The sequence below is a fragment of the Ostrinia furnacalis genome, unplaced genomic scaffold (assembly GCF_004193835.3).
Source record: "Ostrinia furnacalis isolate ACB-3 unplaced genomic scaffold, ASM419383v2 OfSCF2576, whole genome shotgun sequence".
Classification (NCBI taxonomy): Eukaryota; Metazoa; Arthropoda; class Insecta; order Lepidoptera; family Crambidae; genus Ostrinia; species Ostrinia furnacalis.
In genome coordinates, this window is record NW_021132815.1 from 250,907 (window position 1) to 267,181 (window position 16,275).

At 40.0% G+C, this 16,275-nt stretch overlaps 1 protein-coding gene across 1 annotated transcript; it reads right to left on the bottom strand.

The window, feature by feature from the left end:
* Positions 1-660: 660 nt before the first annotated feature.
* RpA-70 (replication protein A 70) lies at positions 661-15,297 on the bottom strand. The gene is made up of 12 exons (XM_028308957.1): positions 15,099-15,297; positions 14,598-14,845; positions 14,257-14,523; positions 13,929-14,091; positions 13,489-13,693; positions 8,032-8,144; positions 7,874-7,945; positions 7,074-7,228; positions 4,505-4,630; positions 1,793-1,925; positions 1,126-1,320; positions 661-774 (listed from the first exon to the last, which is right to left on the bottom strand). The coding sequence occupies exons 1-12, from the start codon at positions 15,129-15,131 to the stop codon at positions 664-666; spliced, it is 1,821 nt and encodes a 606-aa protein (XP_028164758.1). The 5' UTR covers positions 15,132-15,297; the 3' UTR covers positions 661-663.
* Positions 15,298-16,275: the final 978 nt, after the last annotated feature.

The window sequence follows — 16,275 nt, forward strand, 5'->3', positions numbered from 1 at the left end:
TTATGTGTACAAATGTCCGTGTGAAAACCCAGTGTCATACCTACTTTTTACTTTGATATATATACAAATGTTTTTGTAATTGCCCGGTATATCCACATAATGTCCATTTTATTAGCCAAATTAAAAGTCATATCAATGAGATTCAATAAAGTACCTAGTGAAAATTCGATGGTTTAATTTTCCTCCTAACTCTTTACAAAGCTGTCCCATTTGAACATTATTATAAAATATCCTTATCAAAGTCGAAACCAATCATTCTACATATTTTGCCGTATAGATAGTGGGTTAATATTTTTAAGTAGTTCCTGCAATAATATATCGAGATTATTCAAAAAACTATTTATTATTCAGTTTCAACATTTCCTGCTTTCTGTAGAAAGAAGATGAAAATAACATTAGATCAACATTATTATTACATAGGTACCTATTACTATTATCACTGTTCAATAAGTCGGTGAAAGTGAATGTTTTTAACCAGATTTTAAATCTGCAAAATAATTGTAATTCCTTAACATAATTTAAACAATAAAAACTGAACTGACAATCAATTTAAAGGCTGATTCTCAATCACCAGAGAAAATTATTTCATTACGCTGTAAAATTCGTATGGCGAAAGAGAAAAGTAGAACAAAATTTCTTGAGTATTCTTCAAAGTGTGTCGTGTTAAACTTCAACGCCAGTAACTTCTTTTATGCTTTTTATAAGTCGAGTGTTGCCATCCTTGTAATCGACCGGTTGTGCGTTCATAACTGTAGTCTTCAATCGGGTCTCATCCTGTAATTAAATAATACAATGTATTTTTCTTCTTTTCAGAATAACAGGTTTAAAATTTGAGAATCGCTGTAAGCAGGCCTGAAATTCCTGTTGCCTTTGCCCCTACCATTTGTCCTCCAATGGCGGACGAAAAGTTGCGATATCCATCACTCAAAGACAAAGCAAGACATTTTTTCCCAGTTGCCACTGATAAGGTCTAACGGGAAGATTTTAGTAGTGCACATCTCGACATTTTCCCCATAGTCCACCAGTGGGGGATAGTGAGAATCTAATAGACATGAAATCCTAGCTCATTCAACATACATATGATGGAAATAAGAAATATTTTCATCAAACAGTCAGTCAACTTACGCTATAAGTCTCCATTTTGGTGCGGAACTTGAAGACGAAGGTGCGGAATTTGACCTCCTCGAAGAGCTGCGCATAGGCCGTCTTGTCGTGATCGAACATCTGGCCTATTTCAGCGGCACTGCGGCCCAACATGGCTTCGGCTGCCTCGTTGAACGCCGTGATACGCTGGTCGCCGGTCGGGTCTGACACGTTTGCCTGAGTAGAACAACGCGGAATTTTATTTACTCATACAACAGGGTACTTTTAGGTAGGCACTATCAAAATAATGCAAAAGACTTGTATGGCTATAGGAACTGATCACACACCTCTAAATAGTCTAATTCAATGGTGTAATTTATTTATATGTGATAAAGGAAACTAAAATATTAATTAAACTGGAGTCCACTTTGATCACCCAGGGCATCTTATCCGTGGGTGATCAAAGAACACTAAATTGTCGCTAGACGTCCACTTTGATCACCTAGGGGATCAAAGCGGAATAGACCAAACATTCCTCATAGTACGCTAGAGCGAAAGGCTACCAAAGCGAAACACATGCGGTCGAATGACGCTGCAGTGAAAGACGTGCCAAAATCTTGGATTTTAGACTAGTGGTTTTTTCAAATTCTGTCTTGAAATATTGGTTATCAATTAAGATTTATCACTATAGTTCCCATAGTACACATACCCCCAAGAGCAGCCGGTGCTTATAGTTGGGGTACTCGCGGTTGCACTTCTCGCAGCGGAACAGGCCGTTCTCCTGGTCCACCAGCTTCTTGTTGCACGCCTCCTGCGGGCACGCCTTGTATACGGCGTTGTCGCTGCAAAGGGACCAGATATTAGAGAATTTACTAGTCAACCTTTTGAAGAGTCGGGCCAAACGGTGGATTCAGTCAGTCACAGAGAGAGATGAAGAGTGCCAAATCCTCCATTACATTGTAGAGGATCATGTTTTTGCAGTGCAGTGGAGATTTAATGACCTGATGAATTATGATGATGTTGAGTGATGAAATTTTACACCAAAACACTTGTTGAATCGAACTTCAAACCATCATGTGTGAAGTGAGACAGCGATTCTCGATGTTGTGCTATAATAAGGCTGAGTTGCTCAAGCTTATCTAACCGTAACTATAACCACAACCGGTGTTTTTGTATGGAGTTAGATAGATTTTTAACGTTTGTTATAGTTAAAGACTAAGCCTCAGTTATACCACCGATATAAAGCCTGGTGTCCGAGCACGTAGAATTTTGTCCAATGACCCCAAGCTACCCATCCTTATCGCTCGCGCGTAATTATATTGCTGTTGCGCTCGCACACTCACTGCTGCCGCCAGTCGCACAGTCGCGACAGCAATATAATTACGCGCGAGCCATAAGGATAGGTAGCTTGGGGTCATTGGACAAAATTCTACGTGCTCCGCGACCAGACTTTAGTTGTTAGTTAGAGCAATCGAATGTATGTTAGTTAGAGCATTTAGGAAATAAACAAACTTTCCTCCTTATTAGGGTGTAATTCCCTAGTTGAACACTGTTTTACAGTGATATTTCCATACTTAACGTCACTTTAAAACAGGGATCAACTATGGTGTAACTTTTATTATTAAGGGGCTTTGTTTACTTATACGCACAAGTAGGATTCATTAAATGACAGATAGCACCACAAGCGTATCCTATTCATATTAATTTGTTATTTATTGTGGTACATAAATGCAAATCTAATAAATCGCTATGTCCAGCATCCGCGTTTTGTATGCCGCGCGTTTTTTTTCAATGCTTACTCGGGGAGATGAACAGTGGGTCTAGACAAAGTGCAAATTATCCTTTAACTGGTGACCTGCCCGTCTCTCAGACACCGCGTTTCGTTTTTTTGATTTATCTCCCCGTCTTTTTTGTCGCTTCTCCCCGTGCGTTTTGGTACCTTCCGCGTTTGCCATACACTTTCGTTCAGTAGGGGGCGCACCAGCTCAGGGTCTCCTGTGTTGCCTGTGTGGAGCTTTCGCCGTCTCACAGACGTCAGGTCAGTGCTAATGTGTATTTTACCTATGTGTCTGTTGTTCGTCACCTCACAGTTAGTTTACACAACTTCATAGTGTTCGAGGAACGTCACAGCGGTGGTAATGTATTGTTATTATCTTTTATAGAATTTCTCACGATAAATAAACGAGGTCTGCCAAAAGAAGAAGGGTTCTTAGTCAGCGAGGTATAAATACAGGAGCTTCTAACAGAGAGCGACGACGAGTGTAGTAGTTTTGACGACGATATAGGCGATCCTGACTTCGTTTTAGAAAGTCTGCATGTTACCAAATCTGAGCAATCTGGAGATGAAATCAACACCTCCACCATTGAATAACAGTGTCCTGACGAAATAGGAGGAGTTGATGGATGAGGTGGAACAAAGTGTTTCAACTATTTAACATCCTTATTGGCCTATGTATAATCATATTCTATAGCTTAGCTCAGTCGATATTTTTCAGGAATAAATTCTTACGTCTTAAACAGTAATTGCGACAATACTAACAAGGTATCTAGGGGCAGCTTCTTATTATCATTGGATAGCTCTTTAGTTATACCTCAATCGAAACTCGTGGTTTATAATGACTACCCTACCCCGGGAGCTGCGTTCAGTTGGTGTTGATGAATTACCACCTAGACCGACTTCTGCCTCGTCCCAAAACCATTCTGGGGTTAAAAGAACATGTGCCATTTGTCTTAGCCATGTAATAAAATGAACTAGGTTCACTAGAACTTATTATGATAAACCTATGTGCCTAAATTTCTGCAGCAAAATTGTGATGTTTATAGACGTGAACGTTTCTAGTAAGTGATGTTTGATGATTGTAGTTTTTTTAATTTCTTATCTTAGGATATCTTTACCTGCTGAGTTTTGTTGATTAGTATCTAAACTATCTAAAAATGATGATTAGGAAGGTCCCAAAGTGTATTTCTGGGGGCTAGTATGCCCATTTTAGGTGACTAACTTTTTTTTTAATGAAAAGTACCTTGCTCAAATAAAGACTGATTTTGTACCAAAAACTAATGTTTTTTTAATCCATGTTTTTATATTATTTGGACAACTATATAAGTTACGAAATTCTTGGCCTCAAACTTATTTTACGTTAGCCAATTTTTTTGTACATTAGTTTTTCTTTGACGTCTCTTAAACGTCACCTCACCAAATACGCACTGTTGACTTCAGGTCACCAGTTAAAGGTTATAATCGCAAACCAGTCGAAAAGTGATCGAAACGCCCCTTTTTTGTATGGAGTTTTGACGGATTCGATTTTCGATTCGATCAAAAAGTGCGTTTTGTCTAGGGGGGCTGGCCTGTTTCGAACTTCAAATGGTGGAGTTCAAAGTGCGGTTCGAAGTTTAAAGACAGCGAATTATAGTACATAGCTACCTGAACGTGAAGGTGAGCACGCCCAACAGGCTGTAGTAGTCGCCCTTGTCGCCGGCGCCGAGCTGGCGCGCCTCGGCCTCCGCGAACGACAGCCACTCGTTGCTGCCGCCGCTGTACATGCCCGACCTGCAATCATTCACTTTTGTTAACCTGCAATGATTTACTTGTATTAACCTGAAATCATTTAATTGTATTAGCTTCATATCCGCAGGTCGCTGGTTTGTATCCGGCTCGAAGGACCATGTAGCTGATTATAGTGTTTGCGCTGGTGAGAGCTTATTTGGGGGTGCAGAGACGCAGATTTTGTAGTTTTAACAAATTACGGCATACTACTTACGTTAGTAGATAAAATTAAAGAGGCAGTGTTATTGCGCCCGTTATAAGAATTTCGTTCCAAAGGACGGCCAGTCGCCCACTGCTGCATCAATTGGACAAACGCCTTCCCCAAGGATTTCTACGACAACCAGTCTTGCAATGCCAGGTGCATTTCGCAACCTTAGCTAGATGACGGCTGTTTCGTGTAGTGAGTCGCGTATCGGACGACGCAGTGTATAATGTCCAAGAACATTTATTTATTTACTAGCGGCCGCCCGCGACTCCCTTAGGGGTGGAGTTTCGTAAAATCCGTTCTTAGTGAGCACCTACGTTCTAAAAGGAACCCCCATGAAAAATTTGAGAGTCCTAGCACAGTAGCACTTGTAGTTTCTGAGATTTCGTGATGAGTGAGTGGGTCAGTCAGTCAGTCAGTGATCATAGTACTCACTTGGCGGAGATGTTGACGATCTCCATATCGTTTTATTTTGATTACTTTGTGTGTGTGAGTTTCGAATGCGGTTTCGAACTCAGCGCATTAGTTGGCATCTCTCTAGATCAGCGGTTCCCAAACTTATTTAGTTTACTGCCCACTTTGAGAATAAATTATTTTTTAACGCCCCCCATTTTTGTAGTCAAGAGTCGAGCTCAGTCGGTGTCTAAGAGTCCTCCTAGTAGATGACGCCTCCCAAGCCTCTCCACAACGTCCCGATTTTTATTCTGGGTCTCTTACCGCCCCCCTTTAAGCCTGCAGCGCCCACAAGGGGGCGTTATTGCTCTAGATCTCTAAGGGACTCACTTGGCGGAGATGTTGACGATCTCCATGTCGGCGCCGCCGTTGTCGTACCAGCCGCGCAGGCGGTGCGCCTCGGGCAGGTCGGGGTTGAGCCGCAGCATGGTGCTCGCCAGGCACGACAGCGACTTGCTGCCGTTGAACTCGGCAGGCGCCTAGTATCCAGCTGCATCCCGCGACCTCAGCTAGACGATGGGGACTCACTTGGCGGAGATGTTGACGATCTCTCCATCGTTTTATTTTGATTACTTTGTGTGTGCGAGTTTCTAATTAGACACTGGGTTTCGAACTCAGCGCATTAGTTGGCATCTCTATAGATATCTAGACGATAGGGACTCACTTGGCGGAGATGTTGACGATTTCTCCATCGTTTTATTTTGATTACTTTGTGTGTGTTTCTAATGAGACACTGGGTTTCGAACTCAGCGCATTATTTGGCATCTCTCTAGATCTCTAGGGGAGGGACTCACTTGGAGGAGATGTTGACGATCTCCATATCGGCGCCGTTGTTGTGTTTCCCTTTCAGCAGCCAGAATAAGCCTATCCTTTTATTCTCTAGATATTAAACCTCCTGGGTTCACTAGACTGGAGTTTAATACATCTCTAGTGACTAGGGAGACTCCCTTGGCGGAGATGTTGACGATGTCCATATCGTTTTATTTTGATTACTTTGTGTGTGTGGGTTTCGAACTCAGCGCATTAGTTGGCATCTCTCTAGATCTCTAAGGGACTCACTTGGCGGAGATGTTGACGATCTCCATGTCGGCGCCGCCGTTGTCGTACCAGCCGCGCAGGCGGTGCGCCTCGGGCAGGTCGGGGTTGAGCCGCAGCATGGTGCTCGCCAGGCACGACAGCGACTTGCTGCCGTTGAACTCGGCAGGCGCCTAGTATCCAGCTGCATCCCGCGACCTCAGCTAGACGATGGGGACTCACTTGGCGGAGATGTTGACGATCTCTCCATCGTTTTATTTTGATTACTTTGTGTGTGCGAGTTTCTAATTAGACACTGGGTTTCGAACTCAGCGCATTAGTTGGCATCTCTATAGATATCTAGACGATAGGGACTCACTTGGCGGAGATGTTGACGATCTCTCCATCGTTTTATTTTGATTACTTTGTGTGTGTTTCTAATGAGACACTGGGTTTCGAACTCAGCGCATTATTTGGCATCTCTCTAGATCTCTAGGGGAGGGACTCACTTGGAGGAGATGTTGACGATCTCCATATCGGCGCCGTTGTTGTGTTTCCCTTTCAGCAGCCAGAATAAGCCTATCCTTTTATTCTCTAGATATTAAACCTCCTGGGTTCACTAGACTGGAGTTCAATACATCTCTAGTGACTAGGGAGACTCCCTTGGCGGAGATGTTGACGATGTCCATATCGTTTTATTTTGATTACTTTGTGTGTGTGGGTTTCGAACTCAGCGCATTAGTTGGCATCTCTCTAGATCTCTAAGGGACTCACTTGGCGGAGATGTTGACGATCTCCATGTCGGCGCCGCCGTTGTCGTACCAGCCGCGCAGGCGGTGCGCCTCGGGCAGGTCGGGGTTGAGCCGCAGCATGGTGCTCGCCAGGCACGACAGCGACTTGCTGCCGTTGAACTCGGCCAAGCGCGCGCCCTGAACAAGATCATTGATTTTGGGCCTTAATGCGAGGTGACAAAGTTCAATTTATTAAGCTCAAGACTAGTTGAATAGCATTGAATTACAGCTTTTATCTTTAACTAGCTGACCCGGCGAACTTTGTTCCGCCTTAATGGCAATAAATAAGCAGCATTTTTTTTTATTTCGAACGGGATAAAAATTATCCTATGTCCTTCTCCTGGCTCTAAACTACCTCCCTGACAATTTTCTGCTAAATCGGTTCAGCCGTTCTTGAGTTATAAGTGGAGTAACTAACACGACTTTCTTTTATATATATAGATTTTAATATTTAGCAGGAATCAATTTAATGATAACTCTGGACGTCCTCCGCGGTCATTCAGCCCTACACTACACGGTGGCGACCTATACCTCCTCCCCGCTCCAACTTATAAGGGGGTTTGAAAGAGGCTTGACAAGGGTTATTCTACTTGTCCGCATTGACTCGCCCCATAAATCACTTGCACTTTTCTTCCACAACTATTCAGTGCTATGAACTGTCAGACAAAATGAAGAGAAGAGGATAAGTGTCTCCAGAGTGAATGTTAAGTCTGCTTTAGTCACGAGAGACTTCTTTGATGGCTCATAGTTCATAGTGCCTTTGTTATTAAAAATAAATATCACCTTTGCAGAAATAACAGGATTGGTGCTTCCTTCAAACTTCTCTGCTTCAGCTCCCCATAATGTAAGGACAACCTAAAAATTAATTAATTGTTATGATTAAAGAAAACAATGATTAATAGCTTATGAATTTTATAATAAAAGTGATATCAAATACATACTGCACCACCAGAAGAATCCACTAAAGTCACTTCTCTCTTTTTCAATAGTTTTCCTGTGCTTTTTGCTGTCAGCTCTTGAAGGTCAGCCACTGATTTGCAGACTCCAATAACATCTAAAAGATGAAGAAATACATAATTAAACTAGTTTTTGCCCGCAGCTTCACCCGCGTGAAATTTAGTGTTACAGATCAGCATAAATTATCAGGGTTCGAAAATATCCGATATTTATTATAAATATCAAAATATCGGATATTTATGATATATATCCGATATACAGGGTGACTTTTGTATCAGTATCCAAATTTTTTCCTGACATTAGGTATCGTTTATAAATGACATTTTTAATAAAAAATAGGTAGGTCAAATTTTAACATCAACGATGTTTTTCCTAACCAATTAATCACGTAGTGTGGTTACCGCGCTTAGCGCGTAAACATTTTGCGGGAGAGCTGGTCGAGCGGAGAGCTGGCAACGTGTGGCAACGCTCGACCGGCCGGCCTGGCCGCGCGGCGCTTCTATCAGTCGCCCGCGCAACCCATTACGAGACGCGCGTATAGGGGTGTCCACTTTGAAAAAACATCGATGTTTTTTTCGATTCGATATATCGAAACTGTACATCGATTTCTTTCGATGTATTTTAAGAAAACATCGATGTTTTGTATAAATCGAGTACTTTTTTAAGATTTTTTATAATCCACTAATTTAAGCATTGTATTATTAAAAAAACCGGCCAAGTGCGAGTCGAACTCGCGCACCGAGGGTTCCGTACCATTGATTTATGAAATTAAAATTATTTTTTATTTAAGTTATTAGTATGAAAGATTACGCGGTAATAAGCGGTTTACGATTTACGAGGTATTAAAAAAAACTACTTTCTAGATCTCGTTCAAAACAATTTTCGTTGGTAGTTTTTATAGTAATGTACATCATATGTTTATTTTAGATTTTTCAACTTTTTTCCACTTTGGAAGCGTCTGTCACGCAAAATATTCGGTTTAGAAAAAAAGTATTTTAAAAACCTCGATATCATTTTTGAAGACCTATCCATAGATACCCCACACGTATGTGTTTGATGAAAAAAAATTTTTTGCTCTTATAGTTTCGGAAAAAAATGGCTGTGACATACGGACGGACAGACGGACGGACGGACGGACAGACAGACAGACAGACAGACAGACATAACGAATCTATAAGGGTTCCGTTTTTTCCATTTGGCTACGGAACCCTAAAAACAGTAAAAGCTATACATGAGAAAAATCTTCAGTATTATTATTGCATTTTCTTCCCTAAACTTTGAATTTTTGACGAATTTCAATATCTAATTACTACATGTGATGATGTGATGTATCATTGCAAAGAAGAGAAACTAGAGATGTTTTTAAGATCATTGGCAATCCATTATCACCTTTAATTTTTTTTTATCGAATTCTAAGTAGAATTTTTTATCGTGGTTTGTACTTTTGTTAAACTTTGGCGGTTCTTAACTACCTATTCAATCATTATCTGGATTTGAAATTTATTTTATTTGACTAAAGACATATTCGATATTAATATCAAATAAAAAAAGCGGTTGAAAACATGCGAGAAAAAAAAAGAAACAGGTTTTAGGTCACATTTTGGAAAAAAATAAATAAAAACAAAAACATCAATTAAAAAAGAAGTAGCTCACTTAGGGTAAAATGGGCGAACCTGTATTCTTAAAATGACCTTATCTATACACCCACGAAGTTTGTCTAACCTTCCGCCAAACACCCTATATTAAAGTAAGAACAAAAAAAAACATCCGCATTTAGTTTTATAAGTTTGTTATATCCTAAGTATTTCCAGTGTTCTTTTGGAAGACTTTACAAAAACAACAGTTTATTTAAACGTTTGCCTTTCAGCCTATTTCTTTGTTGATTGACACAAACAAACTCGCCAACCGACACGCGTGGCGCGACATTGACATAACAGTTTTTTTTTATTGTCACTAGAGACACTACTCACTGCACTNATAGTTCCAAAATACTGGACTGTCCTATCGATGACATTGACAGTGGGGCGCCACCGTCAATACCGGATCGCTGGTTCCGATTTTTGCCATGTTGGAAACCATATAGTTGAACGATGGTAGCGCCGCCCTGTCATTGAGTTTGGCGGGACAGTTCAGCGTGGGTCATCTATACCTAGTTTTGAAGATATTTCTAAACGACTTAATTTAAATGATTTTCTGTGGTCGGTTGATCAAACTTATGTTTTTTAAAGGAATTAAAAATATTGCTATTAATAAAATAATTCAAAACCTTATTGATAATGTGACATTTGGTTAGTTAAGGATTGGTGTTAAAATGTTGTGATTTTATCATTATTTCTCTGATAACTATTTCCGATATTTATTATTTCCTGTATTAAAAACAATGCTATTTTATACTTCTTCTACTGCTACTTTATTCTAATTATATTATAACAAATTTGTACTAACAAATTTGTTACTTGTGCTGTTAATTACAATTCTCAATCCGTTAATAATTTCTTCTTTCTACCGTGTTCGTACTACTGTCCTCGTAAAATCATCGTAACCGATTGTTGTAATCGGATTACAATTAATTTAACAACGTGAACATCACTCGACCATGTATGTCCATTTGGACATATCGGAATGGCACGCCGCACGGCTTTGACGAGCAACTTGCTGTATCTACTCTAATCCATATCTGTGCTCTAATCCATGTCTGTACAGAAAAGCAGAAATCCATATCCACAGATATGGATAGATGCAGCATGTGTCAAAAATTGTATGAAGCCGAGCGTGCCACTTTTTAAACGTCATTAGTGTCATTTTAGCGAATTTTAGTGATTGCCGCAACGTAAAAGTAATCGTATCATCGTACTGCATTCGCATAGTCATCGAAAGATATCGTGTGACTCGATACGAAAATTTATTAATTCCGATAATACTGATATTTTGTTAAATTTATAGCTAGTCTGACTGTGGATTAAAATAATTTTGTAGCGGTAAACGTTATTCTATATTATTAATTTTCTTATTATTTGCAAATAATATTTTTGTTGTACCTAATGTTTATGAAAGTAATGATCGTTATTCCATTATGTTAAATAGTCCTACTAGTAATTCATACTTAATTCCATACTTTTAAATATCCTAGTAAGTACCTGACCTAGAAATAAAGACTATTAACTCAAGCTTTTTATTTTTAATAAATGTAAAAATGCGTAGTTTTGCCAATACGTTTTGTTTCATAAAGCTAAGTCAGGTACCTAGTTTTGAAGTTATTTCTAAACGACAAAATTCAGTGTGGTAAAAAACGTTCGAAGTATTAAAAGTGCAAAGAATAAGTATTGTGCTTTAGATGAGCCCTATAAAATAATCAAAACAATTAAAAAGGTTTGAATAAAATTGTTCTCTCCGCCGTCATTTATAAAAAAGGTAATGGCAAAATTATAGAACTTCCTTAGGCAGATACCTCTACTCTGTCTATTTGAAAAGTCTGGCACTAGGGGTTTCCCGGGGGCCCGATACAAAACCAAAAACATCTTTATTTTCCTCTTCAAATAAATTAATTCTTACAAATCGTCAAATCTCATTATTTTTTTCACCCTGTCTGGTGTTTGAATACACGGATCAGTGTGTGTCATAATGTTATGAGTAAGTACGGTTCCTTGGGATCGGTATGAGTGCACCACATACAGGGACCATGGTTTTAACTCTTAAGAGTACATCGCAGGATATGTATTAAAAACAATGCTACTTTATACTTCTTCTACTGCTACTTTATTCTAATTAATTATACTTGTGCTGTTAATTACAATTCTCTATCAGTAAATCATTTCTTCTTTCTACCGTGTTCGTACTACTGTCCTCGTAAAATCATCGTAACCGATTGTTGTAATCGGATTACATGAACATCACTCGACCATGTATGTCCATTTGGACATATCGGAATGGCACGCTTTGACGATCAACTTGCTGTATCTACTCTAATCCNTATTTGTGTTGTCTCAATTTGTGATGTCTTTTTTGTTTAAGGTACTCACACAAATAATTTAGCTTAACATTTTAAACTTAAACATTTTTGAATTTTATAAACCCTGTAAACTTTGTCAAAGCTGATTACGTGACATTGGCGAAATCGTGGTTCTCAAAACCAAGTTGTGGCCAAAATAAAAGAAGAAGAAGAAGAAGAAGAGAAAATGTTGTTATAGTTCCAAAATACTGGACTGTCCTGTCGATGACATTGACAGTGGGGCGCCACCGTCAATACCGGATCGCTGGTTCAGATTTTTGCCATGTTGGAAACCATATAGTTGAACGATGGTAGCGCCCCCCTGTCATTGAGTTTGGCGGGACAGTTCAGCGTGGGTCATCTATAGGTAACTATTTTTCGATGTACATCGTACATCATAATATTATTATTAACCTTTTCAGCGCCACTGTCTTGTATATTTTAGAAGACAAAGTGACAAACATTTTCGTGCCCTCCACGCTACGTCTTCTATAAATGATCGATAAATTGCGTGATCTTATCTCAACATTTCTTTAATAAAAATATTTTATTTTGTGCGTATTTTTAACAATCTTGAGGTTCGTGTTCAACGTTCAGCCTAACTCAATGACAGGGGGGCGCTACCATCGTTCAACTATATGGTTTCCAGTGGGTCTAGACAAAGTGCCATTATAATCGCAAACCAGTCGAAAAGTGGTCGAAAAGCCCCTTTTTTGTATGGAATTTGACGGATTCGATTTTCGATTCGATCAAAAAGTGCGTTTTGTCTAGGGGGGCTGGGTTTCCAACAGAGAGCAGATTATTTCTGCTCTCTGGTTTCCAACATGGCAAAAATCAGAATCAGCGATCCGGTATTGACGGTGGCGCCCCTCTGTCAATGTCATGGATTGGGTCTAGACAAAGTGCAAATTATAATCGCAAACCAGTCAAAAAGTGGTCGAGCCTCTTTTTTGTATGGAGTTTTGACGGATTCGATTTTAGATTCGATCAAAAAGTGCGTTTTGTCTAGGGGGTTTACTTACAGTTCCAAAATACTGCTATAGTTCCAAAATACTGGACTGTCCTGTCGATGACATTGACAGTGGGGCGCCACTGTCAATACCGGATCGCTGGTTCAGATTTTTGCCATGTTGGAAACCATATAGTTGAACGATGGTAGCGCCCCCCTGTCATTGAGTTTGGCGGGACAGTTCAGCGTGGGTCATCTATATTTTGGAACTGTAAGTCTAACGATGACCTNTATTAAAAAAAATAGAAAATAATTATGATGGGTTAATGTTTTTTGGCGGTTTTTTAGGCGGTTTCTGACAATGTCCTTTGGTATGGAGTTAGCTGATACCCTGGATTAACACATAGGCTACGTTTAAACCGCGGGTAACACCGCGGGGCACAGCTAGTTGCATATAAAATCATTGTGATTGGGTTTAGTGTTACCAATTATAAAAAGCCTTACCAATGATAGTGTCTGGGCTCTTCTCTGCGATCATGTTAATTGGCACAAAATCATACTTGACAGTGGGGAGAGATGAGGAGTCTTCCGTACATTCAGCAACAACCGTATCAGAATTGAACGTCATTTCATAGTCGTTCTTTAGACTCGTAAACTGTTTGTTTGCTGTTTTGAGCTGGCATCTGCTAATGTAGTATACTTTATCAACCTGAAAATATCATTAAGAATAATAAGGAAGGACTTCCTATTTAATAAAAAAAAGTAAGAAAATGAAAAAATCTATTCAGTATCTTAAAAGATTACATTTTGTTTCAAGTGGCTGGGGTATCTTTTGAAGTATAATACCTGTATTAATAGGGTGGGAACTTTTCCTTAAAGTTACAAAGATACTTGTATGAGTAAGTTATATAGTTTTTTCCAAGTAAAGAAGATATTACAATTACCTGTATCATATCATAAAACTTATCACACTCATTTTTGAAAGCAGTGGCCCTGATTTCGCCACTGTCATCACAAAGGTCCATGCTAAACAGCTTGCCTTCTCCTCGGGCGTTGCTCCATGTCCGAATTGGGGATTTGTTCATGACTCGTGCTTTTATTACCCATCTAGAAAACATTATTACATTAGTTAGCTTTCTTTACTTTATTATTACTTCAAAGGTTTAAACTGCAAACAAAATCAAAAGGAGATTATTTTTTTAAATAATTATATTCACAAGGTAAATTGATTTCTGCCAAGAATCTAATCCAAATATTTAAAAATTGCCTTACTTATTTTGATATGGACTCAAACTGGCAATAGGATGGGTCATTTGTGATGACAACATGCTGCTGTTCATTGACACATTGTTGTTGGCCATCGGAGCTGGCTTGGAGAAGGGTTGTGGGGACGATGCAGGCTTAGGAACTGGCTGCATAGCCGGCTGAGCAGGGGCCGATCCAGCCGATTCCTCCGTCCATGTCTGTGGGTTGCCAATCTTCTTCCCCACATCGGTTCCTGGCTTTAGGATTGTGATGTCTAGAATTATCATTACTCTCCTGCAAGTGTTAGCATGATTAAACTTATGTTCTATTACTGCAATAGATGAATCTTTTATCAGTTGATTACTCACTTTTCGCCTTTGCCTGTGTTTTTCAATAGTGATGTCACAAAGCGATCAATTTGTACAACTGAATAATCGGACAATTCTCCTGTGATCAGTTTATCGTTGAGCTGTGTGGCGAGCATCGCGAAGCTGTGTGAATGCTTCCCATCTGACACCAGCAGCCTAAATCTTTCGTTGGCACCACTACCCTGGATTTTCTTACTACCAAGCACTTGCATGATTGGTTTGTCATAATGCCCCCCATTCATTATAATCTGAAATATATAATTCTTACATTATCTAAAGGTAGACTAGGTAGGTACCCTATATAATGCGCAGTTGACAAATAATGTTACAAATCTTAGCAAATAGGTTACCAACTTAATGGGTTACACACACTACAGCTTTAATATAGTTTCAATTACATTACTTGCAATATCATTACATTCTTCTCTAATGGATAAGATAAATGAGAATGTTTTTTAGAAATAAACAATTAATGAAACTTGTTGAAACTCGCTTACATACCTCCAACGAACCTTCTGACAAATTATGAGTCATTTTGAATTTGTCAGCGCAAACTTAAGATATAAATATTCTAAACACGATTTCTAATTTAGTTAAAGTGTAAATTCAGTGTATTAGATGTTATTTAAACATAAAAACAATGATTTAGCGGTCAGCGCAATCAATTTTTACCGCGAAGTACATGACATAATTGACAACTAACCTATAGATGACCCACGCTGAACTGTCCCACCAAACTCAATGACAGGGGGGCGCTACCATCGTTCAACTATATGGTTTCCAACATGGCAAAAATCTGAACCAGCGATCCGGTATTGACGGTGGCGCCCCACTGTCAATGTCATCGACAGGACAGTCCAGTATTTTGGAACTATACCTCACGATCATGACTTTGACGTTTCGAACTTTTTTATATTACTGCCCTAAGTTGAAACACTTTGGCTATATTGAAAATGTTGTTAACTATTTTTGGATATACATCATAATATTATTATTAACCTTTTCAGCGCCACTGTCTTCTATATTTTAGAAGACAAACATTTTCGTGCCCTCCACGCTACGTCTTCTATAAAGAAAACAATATCTTGATATTTTTTTATTTTTTTTTGAAGGGACGCGCGCTGGTAGCTTGAGGAGCTTTTCCAGTTTCACCGGGCAGAGTGGCGCTGGCGAGTACAGAAGGTACTCTAGCCGTTTGGCGATCGTCGGTGCGCGTGCCGAAGAGGCCGAGTGTGGGCTTCGCGAAGCGAAGCCCAGGCTCGTCCGCGTCGGTCGCAGAAAGACGTTCGCGATCGGGCCGTATCGAGCGCATAAGGCGCCCGATCAGTGGCGAACCCAATTAGAGGGTTGCCCACCGCGGTGTTGGACCAAAGTCCAGCCTACGCCAGGACTACGGACGCGGCCTGAGGGCGCCACGGTAGGCTCGGACCTCGGCTCAGGCCGTGTCCGGGGGACGGATAGGGGAGAACCGGCCCGGTACATGTCTGTACCGTCCGAAATGGAAAGCAGGGCCTCGTACTCGCCGGCGAGTACGGTGTAACAAGCTACTGTGTTGTGGAGTAGTTGGCGTGCTTAAGGCAGTGATGTCTGTGTATCTTGATCTTATCTCAACATTCCTTTAATATGGCTTGCCCCCCCCCTCCCTAAGCCAGAAGCCGGGTATGACCTTGACCTCTCC

Bases quoted from the DNA above. Each gene is read 5' to 3' on its own strand.
- RpA-70 (XM_028308957.1), bottom strand. From the start codon at position 15,131: ATGACTCATAATTTGTCAGAAGGTTCGTTGGAG. The intron at 14,524-14,597 runs GTGAGTAATCAA...TAACACTTGCAG, and splicing joins AACACAGGCAAAGGCGAAAA to GAGAGTAATGATAATTCTAG. The intron at 1,926-4,504 runs GTAGCTATGTAC...GTCCCTTTGCAG, and splicing joins GTGCTCACCTTCACGTTCAG to CGACAACGCCGTATACAAGG.